The following is a 27,853-nucleotide window of genomic DNA, read 5'->3' as shown; positions in this document are numbered from 1 at the left end:
CAGATCCAAAACCCTTGCATCAGCGTTCACCAGAGTGGTAGAGCGCACCCTTAATTGTAATGACCAAGAATCATAAGTTGAACAGGTCTAGAACCTTAGGTCTATGAAAGGACAAATTAAATTAAGTCAGAAATATTTTGTGATACCATTGTTGCAGTTGAAGCATTTCAATGTTCTGAGTTTCAAATATCCTAGCCATGAGAGGTAGTACATTTAAATAATTTCAGTTGTCCGAATAGCAAATGACCGAGTAAATCACTGTTTTGTTGGTCCGAGTTTCATTTGTCCAAGTAGATGGTAGTACTATATTGGTAGTATTGTGTCAATTTTTACTTTGGATATAAATTGGAGGGAGAGTGTGTTGGTGGAAGTGTTCTGTATACTACAGAGGAGGGTTCATGCTAATTCTAGGAGTCCATTACAAAGAGGGGGAGGGAGGTCTGAAGTCTGATTTCAGCATTGCATAATAAGGGACTGCCCCTTAATTATACTTTTTATTCTTGTAATATGTAAGATATGATAATATATATCATGGCTATTCAGAAGGTAAGGAACGCTTTTACCTGATGCTGCCAGGCATGCACCAATCACGTATACATTAGTGTGCTCATGCTCAGCACCTCAGTCGGCATCCAGCTGTGACAACTGGAACATCTCCACACTGCCCATTTTTTTATATTCAAGTTTGAAACGTGTGCTGCAATCGAAAATCCTGCTAGGTGTAAGGTGTGGTCTGTGATTTGAATTGATTGCAAAAAACTTAAAACCAATTCATCGGGAACTGTGTCAAGTATACAGGAACAACGTAATGACTGAAAGTTCTGTTAAGAAGTTGTGCATTAAGTTTTAAAATGGCAGAACAAACGTTCATGATCAAGAAAAGAGTGGATGTCTGAAAAGAGTGCATTATGACTGATGATCTGGTCACCAAAGTTGACGAAAAGATTTGTGAAAACCCCCATTTCAAAATAACCGAGCTTCTTATTGCTATTCTCGAGTGAGGTGCAACAATAAACTATGAGTGGTAATACCAAACATTGCCAATCTTAGGAGAGCTGTTCAAAACAAGTGCCAAGAAAAGTTTTCATGCAAAATTTTGCTTCCAAGACAATGCTTGACCTCACACGGCAAACCATACGCAAGAACTCTTGAACTTGTTCAACTGGGAAATTTTTCCTCATTCCCCAGTCCTGATCTTGCTCCAAGTGATTTTCACTTGTTCGTGAAAATGTAGACCTGGCTAAACACCACAGTGTTGTAGGCTTCTGAGTTAATCGTCATTCCTCGCGGCATAAAGTCCACTAGCAAAACACTCGTATATTTGCAGTGTTAGCTGTGACTCTAACTGCTTGTCTACCCATGGACACTGAGGATGTTATGCCAGACGTACTTCCCAATGTGCTTGACTTGTGAAATTGACGTCGGTGAGTGGCATCATTTCAGTTACCCCTTTTCTACCACTAAATTGTTCACCTTCCCAACCATGTCCATCTCTTTTACTTTAGCTGTCTCATATCGCATGAATCAGTCTTTTTTAGGGTGTAGTAGCGTTTACGTTATAGTCACTATCAAGAGTATATATACCAAATTCATAGGTATCAAGCACTGAGGTTTTTCACCCCCACAATGTGTAAGGAAATCTAAAGGCTCCTTTTTCAAAATACAAATGTTTTTAAATTACCATCATTATATAACTTCAGTACTTTATTTTATGTCATTTAGTTTAAATTTAGCTGCACCTGTTACTGTTTCTAAACAACATTTGTGTGATATCTATGTTAAATTAATGTGTGATTTTGTGCACATTTTGTTTATGTTTTATTTATATATTGTAAATATGTCTGTTTTAAATTAAAGAGAGGACTCAAAAGAAAAAAGAAAATTCTAATTAAAAACTAAAATAACATTTAATAACAACATTATTTTATGACTAACTTAAAACCTACAAAATAACATCTTCATACTAAAACAAATACTGATTTATCACACTATAAGGCAACCTGTATTTGGAAACTGTAAAATGGCAACTTAAGAATAATATTAAGTTAAATCTTAAGAATACAACTCCTAAAGGCACCAACAATTATCTTCTATAGCTTTCATTTGGTACAAAAATTAACTTATAAATACTGTACATCACTGTTTAAACCTATAACTGTTACTTTTAATGTAAAAGTTTATATATTATATACACTAGGTGTCCAAAAGTATGAAAAACTCTTAGTTTTACTAATTTAGAACAACAAATTAACATGTGTTTAAAAAAATATTTTTAAGATGTTATTCACTGCATATTTTAGCTAGGGATGTTTTCTATACTGTTCATAATTTTAAAGGCAAGGCATGTGTAAGGAATGCCTTACTCTAACAAAACAAACAACTCTAACAAAATTGCGTCCACACTTACTAAACTATATGATATTATTTGTTAAAACAGCATCTGTCACATTTGTTTACCATATCCATTCTTGTATGTAAACATCACGTTGACAGATTGAAAAATATTAACTTTAGTGATTATAATTGCTGGTTTTAAGAACCCATACCTTTTCACAGATTATTATCCCTTAATACTGTAAGAACTAAAAAGTAAGGCCTCATACATTCCTTAAACTTAACTAAACTTATATTTGATTAAACATGGACACTTCATGTTTATGCTGTTGTATTGTTTTCAGAAACTGTCACATATTTTGGACAAAGCATATTTTGATACAAAAAATTATGTGATGTAAGATTATTGAATCTCTTAAAATATGTATTTACTTTTCTTCAATATCTTTATATCCCTTTTTATTTTCTAAAGCAGAAAAGTAAAACTAATAACAGTATTATGAAAACTTTAGCTACGTGTTCACAGTTGTGCGATACTGTAACTGAATATTTGGTACCTCACAGATTGATTATGTTATTTTAAGTACTGAAAAATATTTTCCTTAAGTACCAATAGTCCAAAAATTAAATAAGTACTCTGACAAAACCTTAACTATTGACATCTTTGGGATCAAATTTCCTTAAAATAATGTCACAAAGTAGAATGTATAATATTTCTTTAGTTACTCTACAACATTTTTTGTCATACCAGACCAGCATCTTTAGCCATCCCATAGAAGATTGATGCTGGCCGCTTCAGTAGATTTGTAGGCGAGTCAAACTCTTTAAGTGTTCCCCTCTCTAACACAATCACCCTGGAAAAATACAGTTTAAAATTAACTACTGTAATAATTTAATGCTTTGTATATAATATAAGTCCAATTCATTTATATACAAAGCATTGAAAAGTAAGTAGATAAATAACTTTGCAATGATACGACTTAAAATAAAATTTGCAAATTAATTTCTAGGCTATAAATAGGCATTTTTACCACTAGCATTAATTACCCTCTCAGGGAGCCATATAATGGTTTTAAATACTAAATAGACCAAAGCATGATGGGTTAGTTGCACATGTGATTAGCTGAACAACAAATTCAACAAATTAAATTAGGATAAAGAATATAGAACTAGAAAGCGATGTGTCACAACTTGTTTCAATACAAATTAATTGTTTACTTTTGTAGCCCATCACTCCTCAAAAAAGTCTATTTACTCAACAAAAACTGTGGTATAATACCTCTATCTGCACTTTCATCAATACCTTTACAATTATATGCAGCTTAATCTATACATTTAAGATTTGCTTACACCATACAATCTGTCCTCTGGAAGATGAAGAACTAGATGTTTCGTAAAAAGTTTTCAGGCTCTAATTTGGTGCACAGAATTTAACTTTCACGAGTTATGATCACAATTTTGCAAGCATTAGCGAGAATGGTATTTGCAAACCTTTGCTCCCTCTGCACAAAAATCCATAGCATAAGAATCTACTAACTCAGATCATCAGCAGTCTTCTGCTTTGCTTGGAAGCACAAATGTTTAAAATTAACATTGATTATATTAGACCCTTTAGAACCATCTTAAGGTGAAATAATAAATAATTAAACAATAGCAGAACAAGTTGGAGCAGTGGGGCTCACATAGAATTTGTTTTGATTTGGCACAGTGAATTATAAGTGCCCAAAGTTACTGTGTATGAGAAGGTTAAACTCCATAACAATCAAAGTTGGCAATGACAGAGTTAAAAACCACATGCTGGCATATATGTTTTTGGCAGAATAAAAGCATTTTTCCAGAATTTTGTAAAAAATTATTTGCCAATTTAACATAATATTATACAATCTAAATCGACATAGCATAGTCATTTCAAAAAACCCATTGACAGACTTGGAGTAAGTATTATATTATGATTAAAAGACAACACTTGATTATACGAATGATTACAGAATAGGGAACAAAGAACTTTATGGAGCAAGGTCTTTTCATCACCAAATAAGGTCATTGATAAACAAATAATTAGTATAGACAAATGCAGAACTTAAAGCATGAACAATGAATGCATTCATATTAGACAAGCACATAACAAAAACGAATCATACAGACAATCATAGTAAGAGCAAAGGCATTATTTGATCTGACATGAACTATATAGATGGCTTAATCTGAGGACAATTGCACCCAAGGATAGCAAAATGAGTAGAGACACCATTTTGTCATAGACTTGTGCTAAGAACTGATGTTCTTACTGACATATTGTGACACCTAGCAGAATTTTTCATTTATCCCAATAGTATAAAAATGCTATTTCTATATAGTGTTGGTATCTAGCAAAAATTATCAAACATTTTTACATGTTCTTATGGGTAACCATAATGGCAATGATAAAATTGTAGAAAAAATAGATTTGTAAAAACACTGAGTCCAGTCATTTGACATATGGATAAGATAGAGTTTAATGATAGTACTATAATTCAAAACTGATGATCTACTTTAGCATAACTACTATAGGTTATATCATATTATGTATATTGTCTCTATACACTCGCCTAACATAGTCTATTATTTTGTTGAGTTATGTTGCTTTTGGGGGTACTATACAGTTCCAGAATCCTCCTCAGATATTCTGCTGTATCAAATTATCTATTTTATTTCTACATTGTACTAGATGTACACACCTGTCAGAATCCATGATGGTGTTGAGCCTGTGAGCTATTGTGAGCACTGTACAATCCTTGAACTCCTCACGTATTGTCTGCTGTATCAAGTCATCAGTCTCTAAGTCGATGGCAGCGGTGGCCTCATCCAGGATCAACACCTGAGTTTTCCGCAGCAGTGCTCGAGCCAGGCATACCAACTGTCGTTGGCCAACACTACAAAATGTGAAATATTATAACCAATAAAATGTAAATTAGATTGTATAAAGTGATTGCATCAAAAAGTTTTAAAATAACTACAAATTTAATTCATTAGCTAAAGGTTTTGAACTTTGTATGTGAGATGAAGATAGAAACAAAATTTGTAACCGATTATTAGGACTTCACTGTATTCCAAATTTTGTAAAGTCATTTCCGGCAAATAATAAGACAAACGTGTATAATTTTAGTAAGATTTAAATAAACTAAAAGTCTTAATAAACTTGTGTGTTTTTTTTTTTAATTGATGCCCTAAGGCATACCAAATCAACCTTGAGATTTAATTTAATTTAAAAGCCACACTACTCTGAAACTAATTTCACATTAATAATCAATTACAAAACAATCTTTTGTAATGCACGAACATTTGAAACAGCCCACTCACTTTACAATAGACATTGTTTATTATGCTGCACAATGAAATATTAGGGATTGCAGCAACAGTCTGTTTGCCCACCTTCACACCATTAGAAACAAGATAATTGTTTTTATAAATAACCCTGCAAATTTTTTATATAAAACAACACTGCTTTTCTTATGTGTAACATATTTATACATCTTAGTGTACCTCAAATTTTCACCACCCTCAATGATAGAATGATGCAGCTTCTGAGTTTGCGAGCGAGTAAACTCGTCGAGATGAGCGAGTTGCAGTGCCCGCCACAGGTCTGTGTCACTGTACACCTCAAATGGATCCAGGTTCATACGTAGAGAGCCGGAAAACAGAACAGGATCCTGAGAAGATTAATCAATTTTTGTCAATACAATTGAAGATCAATAGCCACAACTTTTCAAAATTACTTTATTAAACTTTAAAAGGATAGGCTGATTTTGTATAAGAAATTTATATTATAAAGAATATTAGTTATGAACTACAAAATACTTTTTTATCCCCAAAAATGTAGTAACCATTATGTAATATAAAGAGACAATTGATTGTCCAAAGTTCGTTTCTGACGATGGATGATTTGAAAGGATAACTGGATTATGGACCTTTACCATCCATCCTTTATTGTTACAATAAAAAGGAACGTGTGATTTTGAGGCTTGGAATTTATCCTCTCCTTTAGCTGTGTAATACTAAAGCATAAGTTTACACTAGAAAAAGTAAAAAATTGCTCAAAATTTATGATAAAATAATCTTATGGAGTGAGATGAAGCTGATAGTACATATTAAGAGAATTGTTTCCAACGCTCCAAACATCATACATACATACGCTCAAAGGCTCCATACATAAAATTAGCATGCCATCACTAAGTCATCCTTCTGTTAGTCAGGCCACTTTGGATGCTAATAATAACAAAATAGACATAAAAGTAAAAAATTTACTAGGAATCTCAAAAAATGTTAAAAATTAAAGAAACCTCATTCAATATAACTGATATAATATTGGCTTGCCAAGGATCAAAGACAGTGAATCCACTATTTTGGTATTGTTAGATCATTCCAAGGGTTTTTTTTACCCAAGGACCATGCTTTTCTTTATGGTGCTTTTTTCAAGCTGCTTTCTGTAATTTTAAAACTGTTTCACAAAGATCATTTTAAGATTTTAATATTGTACATTCATTTGGAAAATACAAAAATTCATTCATTCGTTCACTTTTTAGATTAAAATAACGTCCTATTATTAGCCAAATTAAAACATTTGGGCTTTTCACCTTTGGGGTGCACGGACATGTCTACGGAATGGCTAGAACTGGACTTAAACTTCCCTGTTATTTATCTAAGTTAGTTTGTAAATATGTGTGTTCTTTTTGTGAATGTTTATGAACTATATTTGTAAAGTTTTTAAATGATTTGACAATACTGCCAGCTAATTTGTGTAATTTTTATCTGCATCCTGATGATGGCAATATTGTGCCAAAATATGTAGATTTAACTACATCACTTACAGGACTGATAATTTACTAAAGGTAAGAACCTACTTTTAGTTGCTGTATTCTTTCATGTTGTAATGTTTGTGCTTCTCGTAACTTGGAGTGGAGTTGAGGTATGTTTAAAGTTATTTGACATACAACCTTTTTGTTTTAAACTTTGACTTTAGTGAGTTAAAACATCACATCACTATGTTTTATTTGGTTTAATTTTTGCACAATCAAACTCATACTTTAAGGCTGACATCAGAAGAATAGTCAATAGTCAATCATCTTTATTTACATATCATCAAGATCTGTATTGGCGTCAACAAAATAAATTAATTAATTAATAACATACATAACTAAATAGCTTCAGTTTCTTGCTTTACAATGTCAATGACCAGGTCCAGGTATTCTTTAATGGAGTAGACAGGTCTCTCCATTAGCAATTTTTTTTAGTTGAGTCTTCAGTTCTGTCCCTTCTAGGTCTTTCAGTGTTGGTGGCAACATGTTGAACAGTTTACGTCCCGTGTAGGAGGGTTTCTTGCCTTTCTTGGTTGTACTGAGTCGTATGATGGGTAGGTAGATGATACTCAGTAACTCTTCGGGTTCTGTACGAGTGAAAATCCCTGCCTCTTGGAAAGTCTGCTTCTTCTGTGTCTGATTACTGCGTGGATGTAGAGAGCGACAACAGTTAAAATTCCGAGTGACTTGTAAGCCTCTCTGCAACTGTCTTTTGGGTTAAGGTCTGCAAGCGCCCTAATCGCCTTTTTCTGCAGAACAAGAACTTTGGTGAGATTTGCCTCAGATGTCCCACCCCAAGCTGTCAGGCCATACCTAAAGTGCGATTCAACCAACGCATAGTAGGCTGTCTGCTATGTCTATGCCACGTATACCATTTCATCCGACGTATTGCAAATATTCCAGTACTGAGTTTTTTTGTTAAGATGTCAGTGTGATTCTTCCAAAATAGGTTATAGTCAATAGTAATTCCCAATAACTTTTTGTGATTTTTAACTGAAATGTCAGGAATTTCTGGACAGTTGTCTCATCTTCTACTGAAATTTATTTGTGTTGTTTTTAGTGGGTTTATAGCTATAAGTCATTACAGGCAGTATTTAAGGGCTTTATTTGTTGAGTTTAAAATGTTTGAGTTCACTTCTAGAGCTGAGTCATTGCTACAAATCAGGGTTGTGTCATCTGCATAGAGTACGGGTTCTACATTCTCAGTTGTAAACAGCTGTGGGAATTCATTTGTAAACAGTGCAAATATAAATGGTCCCAGTACCAAGCCCTGTGGTACTCCTCGTACTATTGGTAGTGGTACAGATTTATAAACTTGAACTCTCCCATTAATTGATTTTTTGACCTCAACCATCTGCCTATGCCCTTCAAGGTAGCTTTCAACCCAATCTCCAGCCTTTCCGTTGATTCCCAGTTGTGACAGTTTCTGAAGGATAAGTTTATGCGCTAGGCAATCGAAAGCCTTACTATAGTCCTACAGAATTGCTGAGACGTGTTTGTGATTCTCAAGTTGGTCAGTCACAAATTCGACTAAGATATTTATTGCTGTGATGGTAGATTGTCCTTTAAAGAATCCATGTTGGTTTCTGGTAATGACATTGTGTTGTTCCAAATGCTTAAGCATTCTTGAAAGGGCTATTTTTTTCAATTATCTTTGAAAAAGTGGAGATAAGTGCGATAGGTCAAAAATTTACCGGTTTTGTTGTGGCTCCATTGTGGCTAAAGGATTTGTTAATCATGCTTACAAGAGGTCCTGCTAATTGTTTTGCACAGTGTTTGACAGCCTTTGTTGGGATTTCATCTACTCCACAGGATAATTTTGACTTTAGGGACTGTATGATTTTTAGAACTTCCTCTTGGTTTGTTGGTGTGAATTCCATATGAAGGTGGTTAAAATTTTGTATTCTGTGCTCAGAGGGAAAGGTTAGGTTTTGGAGCTGTTTACAGTTTTCTTCTAGCGTTGTTTCTGCGTTTTTCGAAAAGAATTGATTCAGATGCGTTGCAATTTTTAAAGGGGCTTCTTCGATTTTATTGTGTATTTCTATGTGCATTAGGCAATTATCCATCTGTTTATTTTACTTTTCTGAGTTTATGATTTCCCATACTGCCTTTGACTTATTATCCGACTTGGTGATGTGTTTGGCACTGTTTTCACGCTTAACCCTTTTAGGACCAGACCAAAATTTGACATGTGCAAAGAAAATTTTTGCGTTTTTCTGGCCATGCTCCAAGAACTGTGCATATTAAAAATGTGCGATTTTTCAAGCGTTTGAGAGAAAAATCATATCTTCAGAACTAATTATTGTACAGATTTGTTTTTAGGCTTAAAATGTTCATAATTAAATTGTTCATTGTGAAAAAATAAATTTAAGTCATTATATAGCAAAAAACAATTTGATTTATCTGTTTATAAAATAAAAAAAAGAAAAAAAAATAGAGTTTGTTCTTCAATAACTACCAAAAATGGTATTTATTAGTTCTACATATAATTCTCTATAACTGTACAAAATTTGAAAGCCCTGGAATAAAAAATAAAAAGTTTGTAAATTAATTAAATTTTTCTGTAACACTGGTTAAAACACACTTTTCACCAATAGCCTAACATACAAAACCTTATAGGCTACTAAGGATATTATGCGGTACTTTGGGATTATACCGACTACACCGGTATGAAGAACACAAAAATATACATTTATAGAAACAAACATGATAGAACGAAAAAAACAACTCTTTAACCTGTTGAGTCCCGGGTTATGGCAGCACAGGGGCATCTGCTGGCCCGGGTTTTTTCTGGCACTTGGTTACTACTTTGCATTATAGTTATTTTTTGCATCTGCATAATCATATACTCATAAGTTTTATTTTTATGTTTATTTATTTCATATTATTGATATTTCTAAATTCAAATATACATATTTAAATTTATATATATATATATATATATATATATATATATATATATATATATATATATATATATATATATATTGGGGTTAGGCCTACATTCAGTTCCTTCATTGCCAGTAAAGTCATTTCTGGGATTATAATTTTGAACTACCTCGTTTATTACCAAGTCAACACTATCCAAAGTAGGCTTATTTGAACGATTATTAGAATAAACAGTATCACCTGATGGTCCTGGTACTGGTTCATCGAGATAACCTAAATCGTGGTTGAAGTCTGCATCACGAACTAGTTCACTAAAAATAAAATCACCACTTCTTACACGACTGAAAATATCCACATCACTTTCGTCGTCACTATCAGATAGTTCACTAAACTCACTGCCCAATAATTCATTAATATCTTGATCAAACAACTCATGCTTACGCGAAGCCATAATTATTGTGTACAAACAACAGCAACCGGCTGAAACGCCTCGACGTTTAGAGTAAAAACAGGCTGCCAAGTATCGTAGCGCGAAACAAAATATACCTCACGAGAAAGCCAGTGTTCTCCCGAGTAACCCGGTATATTGAACGTCATTTAATTTAGCGAATTGAGTTGAAGAAAACACAAAAATAAAACGCTCTGCGCGCGGCCGCAACAGTACGGCAACAGGCCACGACTGCACACTTGCCTCAGTCGCAACTGTGCGGCTACGGGATCCAACAGGTTAATTACAAACTTACAACGATTATCAAATTGTTAATGGGGTCAGATTCCGTTATATGCCCCCAACGCTTAAACTTTTTTCAATGAATTTAGAACCAGAACGTTATAAAACGATGTAGTTGAGTAACAGAACTAACATTCCATCAATCAACAAGCGTTTCCAGGTAATGTGATCGGTATTGTTGTCGCTGTTATCTTTCTCGAGAATCCCGATTACGGCAGGCCGCGCGGCATCACATGATTATTTAAGTTTTTTGCACGGTACATAAAAACAAGTTTTGTGTGTTTTTTTTCAATAAAGAGTTTAGTTTTTGTTGAATTTTTGTGTTTGTATAAATGTAGGGGTAAAACACGGAAGTACAACAAAGCGACGCACCAGCTGAACGGGCGGTGAGACTCTGCAATCACGTTATCTACTAGACCGTTCGACTTTGACCTCTGTCTGAGGATGGGAAGGGGTTTGCGATAAGACAATTCCTGTTTTATATTGACAAAATTTGTTCTACGCTAATCTAGTAATCAGTAGAAGCAAAATGTCAAATAACGATTCATGTCTGGGTGTGGTCGGTATAATCCCAAAGTACCCTGACAACATTACGATGCAACATGGCCGTAAAATATTTTTTTTCACCAAGCTGATGATTCCAAAGACGTTTAAAATTTGATATCATAGTAATAAACATACAGGGAATAGAAAAATAGTATATTTATTCCATATAGAGGATTAAAATATCTCTTAAAAAATATGAAAAGTCCGCCGGCGATAAATAAGACAGCTGGTCCTTTTCGCATAGTATGCCGCCGGCGATAAATCAGACGGTTGGTCCTTTTCGCATAGTACGCCGCCGGCGATAAATCAGACGGTTGGTCCTTAAAGGGTTAAGAAGATGATATATTCCCTTAGGATGCAATACTTAATCATGGCAAATACTTGTAATTCTATTATTCTTTAAAACATACAATTGTACAATAATACCAGTAACATATAATGTCTAGCACTTAGGAAGATTATTATTATAACCTGAGGAATGATGGTAAGCTTGGACCTGAGATCTCCCAGTCCAATTGTAGAGATGTCCAGACCATCAATGTAAATATGTCCCCCAGCAGCTTCCAGTATACGGAACAGACTCAGAGTGAGAGAGGACTTGCCTGCTCCAGTGCGACCAACTATGCCAATCTGGAATAAATACATGTATTCATAAATACATGTATAATCTAAAAAGGGATTAAAAATTTCAATTGTCAATTTATACACTGTGTCTCATACTGGATTCAATATCAATTTTTTGAGGGATGCATTTCTTTGTTAAAATATTGTTTGCCAACCAAAATGTAATACAATTACACTTGATTTACCTAATTTAGAGGCTATTAAAACATATATAGTTTATAACAAATACATACCTTTTCAGTTTCATTAATATACATATTTCTTTAATTTATAGTGTCACAAATTTACATTGTATAAACTTACATTGACAAATTATTACCTAAGATAAAAATGAATACTGACAGTACGAGATAACTCCAATGTCAAAAAAACCTACACACACCTACACAATGTCAAAAAAAGGTTATACACGAAATAGTTTGAATATAATGATATAAAGTTTGTTTCTAAGAATCTCATAATAAAAATAAATTTAATTCACTACAAAATAATTAACGTTCCATATATAAAATAATATTCTTCAATAACATGTTGTCTTGTATTAACACAGTACATGAGGATGATTGAAAACCTTGAAAAAACAATGAGAGTTGAGGCTGGTTTGATTACCTGACTTTGCCTTTAAACTTTCACCTGTGCAGTCAATGTTTGTTGACAGCAGCTGATGATGAGCGAAGTTATTTATATATCTTTCATAACCAGACATACATAAATTGAAGATATTGTTAGATTTAGGTATAACGATTAATAAATAATGCGTAATTACTGTTATTTATTGAAAAATATTATTTAATAGTTACTTAAAAGTCAATTTTTCAAATGTCTGATGGATTCGATAATGTTTATAGTATTGGATGTGGGTTCAGATCCGACATTGTCTTCAAAGAATGAAGGAAAATAAATATATAAGAAAATTTTACACCTAAACAAGCAAATCTTATTTAAATCTATGTGTACATCTAATTTTTATACAGATCTCTACCTTTTCTCCGCCGTTAACCACGAAAGAAACACCTCTAAGCACCAAATCCAGACCTTCTCTGTACCTCACTTGGTAGTCTTTAAATTGCACAGTGCCATGGCTGGGCCAGCCTGGATGTGGCCTGGGCTGTATTTCCCATGGTGCTTCCTGCAAACAATCCCCAACAGACTCACAAACTAATAATGTAATCATTGAAAAATAAAAGTAAGAAAAAATAGTTACTTTAGATAAATAATTGCAAACCCTTATTTGCATATCATGGTATTCAATATCATTCAGTCTATCATATTATCTATATTTAGTAAGTATCAAGGACAGAATCAAGCATAGGGTTAAATTTCAATTCTTTTAACTATATTCGGAAACCATACTGTTTCCTTGGTGAAGTGTTCTTTATATTTTTTTTGTTTATATATTTGTATAAATATGAAAATTCTTTTAAAATGATTAGTAAAATTATTGACTGTTCTGTGTCCAAAATCAGAATAACCAAGTTAATGATAAAGCGGATCGACTGTGTTGTTTAAAATGCACTTGGGCAAACCTGACGGCTCTTAACCTGTTGACGAGTGCAGCAAAACATACCCAAATGAGTGTGCACAGCATTTGCTGTTTGGTCCCGTATGAGGAGGCACGGCATTTTCCGTTGCAGACTAATGACTGTCAATTCGTTCTCACTGACTAACTGTGACGTCTAGCGGAGATTTTTGGAACTTTTCAGTTGTTCCTAATAGTGTCTTTGTACAGTGTTGCTAGTCCTGTATCTTGGTGGCACCTGGTGATAACTTAAAAAACTATTTTACGGAGGCGGGACACAAGACCCACTACGCCTCCAAGGTCGCCATTTTATAAGGCCACTCCCCCAGAATAACCCTAAGAAGTAAAAACTACTCAGGCAGTGCTATGTGTGCATGCAAACACACTACTCGAACTGGACAAAGAAGAAAAGAAACCAGCTATGAATGTTCAACATGTGAGGTCGCTCTTTGTATATATCCTTGTTTTGAGCAGTATCACATATTAGCAAAGTTTTAAAACGAGGATATTGCTTTTAACAATCTACAATGTATTTTTATATACATTTAAACTATAATAAACAAGTTTATTAACATTTAAAAGTTTTTTTTGTTTTACTCCCTAACAGTCTGTCACTGGTCAATGAGTCACTCAGTATGGACCGTCATAGGGGCACGGCAAATGCCGTGCGCACTCGTCAACAGGTTAAAGATTCAAATCTGTCGGTTTTAAAATCTGTACATTTTTTACTGAGTAATTTTAAAAGTTCAAGCAGTGAAGATATTGCTGAGTGTTGTAGGTTTCTTTACAACAAAAAATGAATGACTTGAAAAGTATACAGTCAATTAATAAAATTAAAACACTAACTGATTCTATATTTCTTATTCTAATCACAGCAAATGGTCAGAAGGATTTGAAGTCAACAATGCAACATAATAAATAAATAAATAATTATGTACCATATATAAAAATCTGTACCTGAGGAACTTCAGCGTATTCTTTAATCCTCTCGACTGAGACAATGTTTGTCTCAATTTCTGAACCCATCCGTACAGCATGGTTCAGCATTCCTGTAATCTGTATAACAAAGTTAGTAAAGCTTCAGACAATTTTACTTTATGCAGAGTGATAATACGTTGAAACCACTCACAGTTTGATCATTTCCAGACTAAGAACATTTACCGCTAGGAATATTATTTCACTGAATTAGATTCAATTTTGACATATTAAAATTGTAATTCACCTTTCAATTATTGACTAATGTGGCAAAAAATCCAATATTTTGGAACACATATAAATAAATAATTAATCTTTGTTGTATGAGTATAGTAGATAAATTGAATGAGGCCTTGTCAATAACTATGATCTAGTGCTTCTTAGAATATGGCGAAATCAATAACTCAATAGCAAATGAAAATCAAGGCAGCCCTACAGTTAGACATGGAGTTTGAACTATGAGAAGCCCTGAGTAGTGTCTGGGTTAAGGCGAATAGTGACACAGCTCTTCCTCTTGCTTGTTGTAGGAGGCGACTAATGGAGGATCTATCATTGGTTAACCCAGCCAGCACAGATACATTTTCCTAGTGTTCCAACACCACCCAGAGTGCATAGCCCCAATATGCAGAGGCCAAACTCACTCCTAGACCTAAATCTGTTTTCCAGTCACGCTCCTTCTCCCTCCTTCCCCTCTGTTCCAGTCCAACTCTACAGTGTAATTGTTAGAGTTACAGTGACCTGTGTAAAGAGAATGGATGGCACGAGACAAAAGTTGTCAAGCACAAAACCTCCAGGATACTGGGTGACCTTCTGAGGTATGTCATCCTAACACGACCATGCAGGGCTCTGGCCAGGTAGACAGTCTATCCCTAGCTACTAGTGGGAACACTATGGAAGAAACAAAATCAATAATTTTACCACCTTCAGTTGTGAGTCTGAGAACTCTATCACATCCACTGGTGTTGCTCATTCTGTCACTGAGTCTCTGCTCAACAAGAATACTCTCTCTGAGAGGGAGGAGCATCCAAAGTTTTCTCACACCAGGCTTTCCTCTGAGCTTTATGATACTACCAAGCAATTGGGTGTGCTCACAGTGAAAAGACAGAAGATATCTCTACTATCACATGACTATCTCTACTAGCTAAAGAAAAAAAGCCATCAGGAAAGACTCGTTTTCAAAGGTACCCCATGGAGTTCCAAGAAGTTCTCGGCAACAATGTATAAATCTATGAATGAGCAACTGATTAACCAAACAGGAGTTACACAAGCCGTTGAGACTATTTGGTATAGTAGTAATCCCCCCAAGAGCAACTTGAGATCTAACAAACAGTTGGAACGATTTGGCTTTGAAAATAGACCAAGTGGATTGTTAAAAAGGATAGTGAAATGATCAAGAGTAAAAGTTTAGTTAAATCCTCATTAAATGATATCATTTCATTAACACTTTTAGTGCCAGCTGACAAGGAGCACACCGGTTAGCTGCACAAAATACCAGAAGCACACTCGGTGCTGATCTTTTATTTCAATCAATCAATTTATTGTTTTAAAACTTTTTACAAGTATTCATATACACCATTTTACAAAACACCATAATGTATTACAAAAAATATGTGGGACAGATAATACTCAAAAGCTTTGTTCCCAATTACTTGCAAATTGAAAAACAGTCCGGTACTTTATTAATATGACTTTGGAAAATGAGCACGGCATTCAAAGGGGTTAATATTGATTAAATATATCACAGAATTTGAATTACAACTATCTTATGAGAAAATAATTACAAAAGCAAAAATAAATAAACTATACACTGACCTGTAAAGCATAACTGATGGAAAGACCAACAATTCCAGAATCCAAGGTGTCTCTTCCCAAAACAGCAAATAAAGCAGCAAATAAAATTAAAATATTTCCAACTGTCTCCAGACGTATACCCAACCATCTGTAAAGCAACATGATATGAAAACATATAACCAAAATTGCAGTACCATCAACTATGATATAGTGTAGAAAACTTTACATAAGACATATGAATACACATTATGTGCTTAGGTGTTTAATTTCATTAAATAGATTCATTACAATGTATTTTAATCAAACAATGAAACCTCTGAGATGGGATGTTTGCAATCAAATTACATCTATCTTTCATCCTCTCTGTAAGTGCACAGAAAAGATAAAATAACAAAGTCTCGTTAACAATGTTCGCCGGCAAGGCCTAGGACTACCATTAGTGGGACCTGGCTCATCACTGGTGAGTTCTGTTGAGTAGTCCTAGTTATTAACCTCAGTGAGATGTCTGGGTTTGAATTGTCTTTAATAAGTGTTTGTGTATTTCGTAGACACAATTTCTATTACTGGAATCATATTTGAACTAATCATGAATGTACATACGTTTTTAGTTATAATTTATTTTATAAGATATTCTTTGAAACATTCTTACACCTGAAAAATATGTTTTAGTTATGTGATTTTTATTATTCTGTAAAGTGGTGTTATGCTTTAAGTATTTGGTTTGAAAGAAATGCCTACAAGTCTCTAATTAATTTTGTCCTCAATTAATGCTTTGACTAGTACTTCCGTAACAAATTCTGAAGCGCACAACATGCCACCTGCGGTAATCCTGATAGTTGTGCAGGAAGTGCTATTGCACTAAACATTTTTCACAATAACATTGCATGATTAATAATCTGTTGCCTGAATACGTATGTCATTTAACGGAAGAGATAAAAAAGACTTTCAAATAGTTTCCATCATTACCACTAGATCCCAGTTACTCTTGTAAGGTTTACCATCATGTAAGGTTGTGGATAGATTCGTACTATATAAGTTTGATTTAGTGACTCACCAAGTAAAGCTTTGCTATAGTGAGAGGATTTATTAGTAAGTTTACATGATATTACAGTGTTTACAAGTGTTGTCTTTGTGATGTAGTGAACATTGAAAGGGTAGGATGATCTCTAAGAGTTCCTGTATTGTTCGGTTTCTGGATGTAGTGTTGGGTTTTCTGATGCTGGCATACTACTTTCAGGTTTGTTACGAAAAACTTGTTTGGTGAGACTTGGGTTACGAAGGCCGATTCTTCGTTGAAACAGGTGAATCTGCATGTAGCTCGGAGAGTAGGTAATTATGTAAGGGAGTTTTCTACTTTTACTAAGTGTTTAGATGCCATACACAAATAAATAATTTTGTTTTCATACTGTGGGTAACCTGATTTTTAAAAATATTTTGTGTCAGAAGATAGCTTAATGATGTACAGTGAAAACATGTGTGATTCTGAAGGTAACAAAGTGTTGTACAGTGATCGTGAGTATAATTCAATTGACAGTGATAGTGATGAAACCTTTGAAGTAAGTAAGTATAATAATGCAATCATTATACCCTGATCTAGAAACCATTTCACTAATTTAGTTATAGACGACTGAGACTATGAGGATGGACGTTATCTAATATTTGTAATATATAATATAAAAATGACTTGTCTGCATCCAGTGTTGTGAACTATAACTCTTACTGTAGAACATAGTTACCATGGCTACTAATTTTTGTGTGGAACAATTAAAAAAACAGTGGTGAGTATTTAATTAGGTTTCTTTGTTTTAAGTTCTAATTTTTAGATATGGGCTAATTATTTTTTCCTATGTAAAACACATTATGAACTATTAAAAAATAATGCTGAATGCACAGTTTGAAATGTTTCACTTTAAAAAAGCGTGTTAGTTTTTTATTTTTATTTCTTTTTTCAAAGACATTTGTATGTAGCTACAAGTTTTTAAATGAAGCAGTTTGTATCTTTAAATTTTATATAACAATATAGAGACAATGCTTCAAATGTCATTGCTCTATCTGCTCTATCATAAACCAAAAAAATTATTGAGATACAACTAAATGCTTTTTTTACCTTAAACTTACATTTTCACCTTAATTAATTGCTGCTACTAGGTCTTCAGAGGCTAATATAACTCAATGAATTAATGCAAGTTTTTTTTTACAAAAACAAAAATAACAACACTATCTAAATACAAACATGCTATTTCAGATATTTTAATTTACTCATCAAAGGATTGAAATCCTTATCAATTCTGTATAATCATTCCCCCAACATTTGTATATTTGTAATATTTGTAAGGATACCACTAACATAAAAACTTGTGCTTTGTTAGCTTTAAGCGAACATAGTATTTATCCATTAATAAACAGAGTTATTTGCGTGATAATTTTAGTTCCAAAGTGGTGGAATGATCCTCATTACCGTACCTGTTTGAAACTAAACTTGGGTAGTAGCAGACCAAATTGGCATCCACCCTGTCCTCTGATGTTTTGATAAAACGGCTCTCAACCCTGTACGCTCTAATTGATGAAGCACCTACAAAATTATTTCATCATTACAAATTTTAATTATTAATTTACCTCTTCATGTTGCTAGTTTTTTATTCTGAAAACTATTATGTCTAAAACAACTTTACTTTTGACATTCAATAAAAATAAAATTACTTCTTTTGATTAAATGAATGCACGATCCTATTAACGCTTTAATATTTTATTTTCTACATGATTACTAATACATCTTTTATATGTGTACAATATATGTCTAAATTGAACACAGTGAATATAACTTCTTTTTTGTTCTCATGCTTAAGCAGATAGTGTAATAACCAATATCTATCTATTCATTTATTACTTAAAATCTGTTATTTATTATTACATTTGCATTAACAGTAACAGATCATACAATTTTGAAATAAATAATGTTTACTACATCATTTAATTTATATTAGGGTTGTGCCTTTGATATTTTTCATGATTTATCTTCACAAACTATGACTACTACTAAGATTACAGTGATACCAATTGCAGCAAACAATACTACTGGGCCAGAACTTGTGCAAACTCTTAACAATAAATTACAATAAAATTCCATTAATCCAGCACCCTATAGTTCGGCACGCCTTTTGAAAATAGTAACATTTTCCTGAACAACACAAAATATTAAACATTTAATATGCAACAAAGTTTTTTCCGTTTATGGTGGGCACAGCATTTAGGCATGCGTGGAGTAGAGGCTTGCGTCATATTTGGGTGCTATCAATTAGACTTGAGTCACGTGACTGACCATGTATACAGGGTGTCTCAAACTTCTGTGGGTGATAGTATTCATCATTTCAAGCATAAAACGTCCTATAGATATAGATCGAAAAATGGGTTGACAAGCCACTATCCGCCATTTTATAATTTTTATTAAAAAATGTTTATCTCTAAAACTAGTTAACACTTTCACTGCCACCTCCTATTTTTGACAACTTTCTTACAATGCCGCCTGCTTTAAGGTTTCTTTAATAAATACAATTTTCTAACCAATTATAAGAAAACTATGGGACTTACATATTTTTTTAAAGCTGAGTTCTTCCTCTTTGTACATGCATGAATATTTTCAAACAGAAAATCTTGTTTTAAAACAAAAGACATTTAAAAAAAGGTTTTTTAAAAAAAATAAAAAGTTGACAAAAACATCACCATGTACTAGTCTATAACATAAATGTACTTATCATTATTGTTTGTTGTATTCAGTATTGATATTACTGTCAGTATAGCTACACATGTTTACAATTGAAATCCACTTCTTTTAAAATATTTTTTTGGTGTGGTAAGTCTTCAACACAAGGTTATTTGCAAATGGCAATTTTGCACTTGCTACACTAATAGCAAGTGTCTCTTCTAGCAGCCATATCTGATTAATTTTTAGTTATCAAAGATTATAATAAAAGTTTGTGTTACTATTTTGATTGTATTTATTATTTGAGTAAAAAAACAATGTCAACAATTACTTGCATTTCCAAGAAGTCCATCGGTAATACAAACACTATCATTATCTGTGTTATCTTGGAGTAAATCATCACTTTCACTGTCACTTCTGAGTAACTCTTCTAGCACTTGATTGTCTTCAATACTATCTCGATTTATTGGATTTAATCACAAAACAATCGTTGTAACTTAAGTAATGCAAGCAAAACAATGGAGATGACGAATTAGCAGAACAATAGCAGAATGACAACAAACGGCTGACGCGATGCGACGATGCGTTCGTAAACAAACCACTTTTTTCCGATATTCCAGATGACTGCCAACATTTAATGAATTATAATCCATAGAGTAAGAAATAAAAACATGGAAATAGCGAGTAACTATCAATGCCGAAGTCCAAATACATTTAAATGCATTTATATTACTGTTAAATTCGGTGCTGTAAAAAGATGTTGCAGTCTATAGAATTCCATGCACAACGTCAAATGACGTTGGCAGTGAAAGTGTTAAGCTAAAGAAATCAAATTTGGCCCATAGGTTTGAATAGATAAGTAGAAAATAAAAACAAATAATTCTGTTATTTTCTGTATTATTAATAAAATGGCATCTGCTGAAATTTTTTGTCAAATAACAAAAAAAATTATATTTATAAAAACTTTAACTATTAAGAACATTTTATTAAAATTCAAAGGGTGCTTGTTTCAGCAAAATCTGTCAATGCATAAGCGAGCATGATCACTTTGTATGAGACGTTTGTACCATAAACGGTTGATCGGGGCGGGTCCGTCCTAGGGGTCTGTGGGTGTGGTGCTGGCATTGTGTGTGAGGAGTGTGAGTGAGATAAAACACCATATATATTATTTATTTTTAAAATATTCTTATTATTTATTTATAAATTATTGTTATTAGGTATTATTAATAGTTTTTGGTTCTTATTAAAAATGGAAGTTGTAATAATATTTTGTGTTATGATTGTATAACTATATTTTTTTTTAGAAGTATCATATTTATAATTTTTTGTTTTTAGATTAATGTTTAATTTAATGTCTTTAGTAAAGTAGATCAGTGTTAATATTAATTTGGTTAATATTTGTTAATAATTATTGTTCAGACAGGTTAAGAAAGGGCCATGAGGCCCTAACTTTGCCTGTTTAAATAAACAATTTTTCATTTCATCACTTTAAAGGTAAGCTTGCATAAGCCAGCAGCAGCAAACATTTTGAGTTTTGATAAACATCAGCTGTTTTACATAGTTTAAAACAAATCATTTAAAAAATTCTTAATATTTAGATTCCAACAGTACTTTTTCCAATGAAATCAACCAGGCATAAGCGAGCACAACCACTTTTTAAAGATAAGCTTGCACAAGCCAGAAGCAACAAACAACAGATAACTCTCAACTGTGATACGTTTGGCGTTCCTGGTAAATCACATTGTTTATTAACCCATTCATGACTGAATAAATTACTATAATTTTTGGACTACAGAACTGGATATTTTCCATGCTTTCGTGTAAGAACAGGTGCACTTTGCATAACACTTACTGTATAACATGCTATGAACATTATAAATGTATCTTAGTTATTCCTTGTTATTGTATGAACACAAAATGTTAGCTTTTTAAATTTACACAATTTACAAATTTTTATTATACTTCTTTAGAAGTTGGTTTGGGTGTGAAACACCTCAAAACATGTTTCCAGATGAAGTGGAACATGACACATTTTACATTCGTACACTGTTTCACTTCTTTTCCCCTGTGAGGCACAGACTTTACATTTTCTTGAGGGCCTGGCTTTGGTGGTTGGAGGTATCTTTTCAATAAAATGCCCCCAAAACTTTCCTTGAAGGCACAGTGGTGATTCTCCACAACCGGGAGGCCTACCAAAGGGTTACCTGAGCCCAAAAGGTTTCGTCACAGAAGTGATTGAACACATCTGATTCAGTGCAGTTTTCTCCTAACTGCCTCGAAATGATAGGATTTATTCCATGATTGCTGGTAAAACGCATTGTACTAACAGTATTTGGTCCAACACTCCATGCAAAATCACAAGGCCAAGCCGGTGGGTTATCGTCACTTTCATTATCACTGCTGTCATCGGTTGTACCATCAGACATTTCATTATTTTCATGTATCATGCCATCTTGTTCACTGTCACTTTCCTCATCACCACTTTCATCTAAAACATTAGCAACGTAAGCCGCAAAATCATCCAAATTTACGAACACATCATTCCGGTCGCGAGACGCCATCTTGACTGTTTACAAACGAAAGAAAGCTGATTTGCCAAGATGATTTGAGGCAATATCAGATGATTATCAGCAATGAAGAAGAAGAAAAACATAGACTAGAATATTGAGAACAAAATATGCAGTAAATGTGAATGCCTCTGCGATCTATCGGCAATATATTCAACTACGTCGATGTCATGTCTAGCGGACGGGCGCGTCTTTTGTCGTTAGGCCGCGCGAAGTGAAGGACAGAAACTGCCCGTCCAATGTCTTCAATGGGTTAACCATTAAACTACAATAGCAATAGGTGTTGTCAACAGAGTAAAATAAGCAACATATAGCTAATATAAGATATTGTAAAAGAAATTACATATCTTATATACATAATATTACCTACTTTCATATAACATTTCTCAGCAAAATAAGGTATAGTTATTATTAGAAATTTAGTATAGTAAAATAAGGTATAGTTATTATTATTTAGAAATTTTGTTGCGTCTTTGTCATGTAGTTTCATTATCATAACTGATTAAATGATTACTTTTTACACTGCTCGAATTTAGTTAATATGCATCCAAACAGAGTATGTTACTATTAGTTATTTTTCGTTATCCTTAAATCATACAATTTTAATTTTGTTCTAAAATTTACATTGTATATTAGTACTATTTGTGATTGCAAACTCAAGTGAAGATTCTCACACACAGGCTTTTGCCCATGTGGGTACCTTCTTGTGTATTTTATTATCACTATATTTGAATATATATGTAAATGAGATAAATAAATGAAAAGGAAATGAAATGAGTTAATCAAACTAGATTTGCCAATAGTAGCATTGAAATATAATAGGCCACACACTTACAAATTTTAAATTGAAAAATACTAAGAACAATAAGCATGCCAAAGCGTTTAGTGCACAAAATAATTTTGCTCTTACCAATGCTTATTCTGAAAAGTAAAGTAATAACAAATTTCAAAAAAATTGATTTATACCTAGCCAAGAGCCAGTGTATGGCACTGTTGAAAAGACAGTTGTTTTGGAATTCTATTAATGACAACCAATGAAATTAATGTTACAATAACATACTATAGACAATATTAACAAGAATTCAACAACAGAAAACTAGTGGAGGTTATTTTGTCATTACAACAAAACTGATAATGATGTCATAGTACATGCCATCAGCCATGAGTGTGGAAATACACATATATGATGTATAGCTGAAGAAATTAAATTGCTACAATCATTCGTATAAGTCAGTCTCAAATTAAACTCACCAGAAACAGTCTCGCTGAAGTGAGAAAAGATGGGTGATCTAGACACGGACTCTATCCTCTTTAGTTGCCGGGAAGTTGCAACATAAACTTTCTGTGAACCAACCAACAAGACATAGGGTTGTTATTTTGTTATCTATTGCAACAGAATTACGCTACAGTATATTTTATAATAATTGGGATGAGACACTTATATTTATTTTCCTGTATTTTAAAATATTTTAACTGACCTGTACTAAATAGTAAAGTAGTCCAACAGGAACAATGACAGATGCAAAGATTGGAGTAGACCAAGTTATAACCACCAATGTTCCTAATACCTGAGAACCACACCAATCTGTAAAGTCTCATTACAATTACAATTACAAATTCACAATATAAATCACACAAAATAACTGAAACACTTGAAATATGGTAAAAATAAACATTATGTAATATACAATGTGAAAAGTTTAGAACGTTTTATTTCAAGATACTATATCAATATATTTGATTACATAGTTATTTAATATAATATATCAATAAATAATTTAGGTAAAATGTACAGTGCTAGTGTCAGCTTTGTTTGTTTATAAAATCTAGATGAATTTCACTGTTTACTTACATTGGCAAAACTCGACATTGCACTGTTGATGGTATATGGCAGTACACTATCGACAACATCCACATCTTTCCCGAAGCGATTGACAAGTCTTCCGATTGGTGTTGTGTCAAAGAAGCTCATGGGACATCTCAAAATACTAGATAACATTGTGAAATGAAGGTGTCGAGACGCCATGATTGTGCAACATGCCAGTGTAAACGCACAGCCCAACACTGCAAGCACTGTGAAAATAACACAAATATTACTTCCCACCAACTACAGAAGAACATTTAAATAACATTGAAAAGTGAAGGTGTTGAGACAATCATGCAATATGTTAGTGTAAAAGCATAGCCCATTGCTACAAGCACTGTAAAAATGACTTAAATACAGGGTGACTGGCTCTTGGTGTGAGAAAATAAATCTGGTAATAATATAGACTTAGGGCAGTAAGAAACTATTATTTAAAAATTTTTATCTAAAAAATCCTGTTTGTAGCGATTTTTTTCTACAAATTTTTTAATTTTTTCCTTTTTTCAGAGAATTTATGTAATTATGTAAAAAACAGCATTTTCTCCATTTTTTACTTTGTAAATAATTTTTTTAATTGGTGCTTTCTGAAAGTTCATAAAATTTCAATTAAAAAGAGACCATAATAAGCAATTCACGTAACTTTATGTGATACTTATTACCAATAAAAGTAAGAAAATTGAAATTTCTTTTAAAACTAAAAAAAAAAAAAAAATTGAAACCAATATTCTGAGCAAATTTAAGTGAGATTCAATTGTCAAATTTCACAAAAACTTGTCCATTTAATAAGCTACTATTTAACATAAAAAAGTATTTATTTCTGCAAGTAATAGCTGGAGAAAAGTGAAGTTGAAAGAGAAAGAGCACAATAAGCTCATTTGTAAACAAACATCTGATAGTCTAATCATGTGAGATTTTAACATGCATTATACTAACATATGCAGGCTATCTACACAAACACATATAACATCATCTGATGGGGATTTTTGTGTAGACTTGATTTAAAATTAATCCCAACATAATAAAATTGTGGGGGAACATAATAAAGTGAAAAGTCAATGTTCAGAGACAGTTACAAGATTTTATTACCACACTCTTGCAGAGTAGTACCCTAAGTATCTCACCGGAACCTTTAACATTTAAACACTGCTATGAAACCTACCTTAATGAGCAAAAATATGAATACATCATACGGCAAGATGTCGAGAAATATTTCAACTGTAGACTTTAAATATGAATGAAACTTCGTTTCTGTGTAGACCAGAATAAGTTCTATGATAGTACATGTTCCCCATGGAGTTTGGCTGAGCGAAGACTATCACTCAGTAGACTGACACAATTTTTTTGCCTGCCAGGGGGATATAAAAATGTCTTTCCTGTATGATTGTCTTCCTGTCTATCTGCCTGCAGGACCTCTTAAGAATGAAATTTGTTATAAACTTGAAATTTTATATGTAACCCCAGCGAAGCCTGTTATACTACCTACTTTATATACAGTATTATGAATTTTCCATATTGGTGCCAATGGACCAAACGTATTTGACCTTAAACTGCAGTCTGGTTAGTGTAATTGAAATAAAAACAATAATACCAAGCAGACCTACCTTGGCCAAAACCGAGCAAAGAGTAGATCTCGAAGTAAAAGTTTCGTTTATCCAACACCTGAACACCATCCACAGCAGCCGTTGTGTCATTGGTCCAAGTAGACAGCCAGATGTTAGCAGAGATCGCCATGGCTTGTGATATGATTTGGAACCCAACAGTGGATAGGGACAGTAAGAGTCCTGTAGATTTCAAGTAATGGATATAAACACTCCATTTCACCTGTAGATGGAAGATCCAGAGGAGCAATAATTAATTAGAAACAACTGACCTACATGCCCAGAGCCGCAGCTACATATTTTTCCAGGAGGGAGGGGTGTAAGCCCTAAAATTGCCGCCCTTTCCCACAAATCAATTTCGTCGATGTATAAATTACTTTTATGCTGCTTCTAAATCAGCTTTTAAATAATCCATAAATAATTAATAATGATTATTATATTCTTAGTATTTTCAACCTATGATAAAACTGAAGTTTTTAAAATTTTTATTTGAAAGATGAGGATAAACTAAATAATTTTATATATGTAACTTTTTATATGCTTATATGTAAATTTTATGTTGCTTTGGTGATGATATCAATGCATTTCAATAATGTTATGGTGACTAATAAAGATTCTAGATTCTTGTTTCTATATTTATGTATATTGTAAGAATTTCAAAATGTTAATATTATCAGAATAATATACTATGTCCTTAATATTACGTACTATTTTTAAAATTTTTCACAATAGCACAGCCAAAAGAAATAATATTTGACATTCTTTCAAGTTAAGAAAATCTACTACCTGTTTTTATAAACAAAGACAACTTTATAAAAAAACACAATAACCTCTGCATAAATACTTTACAATAAATTACCACATGATAAAACAAGAATAAATATTATTTTTCAACTTAATACAAGTTTCCAGATATTTTGGTGCAAATATATTTATTATATAAAATGAAATGTTATGTTTAATTGATATGGGATTTAAATTAATTAACTTTTCTAGATTTTTCGTTACAAATATATTAATTACGTCAAATGAGTTTTATATTAGATTGTTAATATACTTCAACTTTTTAATGTTTCTTGGTGCTTCATAAATAACTTGTAATTAATAATCAGCTTGCTCTCCACCGAAATGACAGAGACTGGAAGAGTAATGAATATTTGAAGTTAAGTTGTGATGTTTGGGTAACCGTTGTATAAGTGTTGGTCATAAATAATAATTTTACAAGTCGGTTGAGGAGTAAGATTTTTTTAGTTGTTATCCGTTTCAAGGCCATACTATTAAAAACCTATTTATTTGACCAGTTTATCATTGTTTAAATCTTATTGATTGATGTAGAACTGTCAGCCAATGTCTTTGCTCAGATTTTATTTGAGAGCAGTAGTGTAGCCAAACAAAACGCCAAGCGGGCGCGGTCACAGAGAGAAAGAAGGTGGATGAAGCTCTCTTAGGCTGGATGCACACTGAAAGAGCAAACCGTTGGAAGAAAGTGTTACGAGTCATTTTTTCGAAAGCATTTTACAGTTAACTCCCCTAGTGTACGATAGCTTGCAACAGAGACACATTTTGAATCAAGAGGTCAAAACATTACTACTTGCCTGTTAAACCTTCAGTGTAAATGAACAAGAAGAATTTAATGTTGCAAAGTGCTTACAGCAGGTTGGGTATGTTTCACCCTGGTTGTAATAACTTTTTCTCAACCATTACCAAAAGTTTGTCCATATCAATTCATCAATAACTTATTCTGACACTTTGAAAGGAACGCGAAAAAACACAAACGAACATACGATGCACACAACTTGGGAAGGTTAGGTTAATTTGACGTTGTATGCGCATGGGTGGACCTTTTGCTTCCGATGGTTGCCGTGAGACATAAAATGTGAG

General features: G+C 33.0%; 1 protein-coding gene across 1 annotated transcript in view; it reads right to left on the bottom strand.

Moving 5' to 3' along the window:
• Positions 1 to 1,888: 1,888 nt before the first annotated feature.
• Positions 1,889 to 27,853, bottom strand: part of LOC124357016 (multidrug resistance-associated protein 1-like) — a 112,505-nt gene continuing 86,540 nt past the window's right edge. Inside the window, exons 20-31 of the mRNA XM_046808387.1 lie at positions 25,976 to 26,195; positions 24,363 to 24,583; positions 23,989 to 24,078; positions 23,762 to 23,852; positions 18,707 to 18,815; positions 16,265 to 16,391; positions 14,435 to 14,533; positions 12,941 to 13,087; positions 11,806 to 11,964; positions 5,857 to 6,023; positions 5,052 to 5,246; positions 1,889 to 3,188 (exon numbers count right to left, since the gene is read on the bottom strand). Of these exons, the coding sequence (XP_046664343.1) occupies positions 3,077 to 3,188; positions 5,052 to 5,246; positions 5,857 to 6,023; positions 11,806 to 11,964; positions 12,941 to 13,087; positions 14,435 to 14,533; positions 16,265 to 16,391; positions 18,707 to 18,815; positions 23,762 to 23,852; positions 23,989 to 24,078; positions 24,363 to 24,583; positions 25,976 to 26,195 (1,737 nt within the window). The 3' untranslated portion in view covers positions 1,889 to 3,076. The remainder of the gene's footprint in view (positions 3,189 to 5,051; positions 5,247 to 5,856; positions 6,024 to 11,805; positions 11,965 to 12,940; positions 13,088 to 14,434; positions 14,534 to 16,264; positions 16,392 to 18,706; positions 18,816 to 23,761; positions 23,853 to 23,988; positions 24,079 to 24,362; positions 24,584 to 25,975; positions 26,196 to 27,853) is intronic.

This window comes from Homalodisca vitripennis, chromosome 3 (assembly GCF_021130785.1).
Source record: "Homalodisca vitripennis isolate AUS2020 chromosome 3, UT_GWSS_2.1, whole genome shotgun sequence".
Lineage (NCBI taxonomy): Eukaryota > Metazoa > Arthropoda > Insecta > Hemiptera > Cicadellidae > Homalodisca > Homalodisca vitripennis.
Note: the sequence above shows the minus strand (reverse complement) of the source record. Positions and strands in the feature narration are given on the sequence as shown.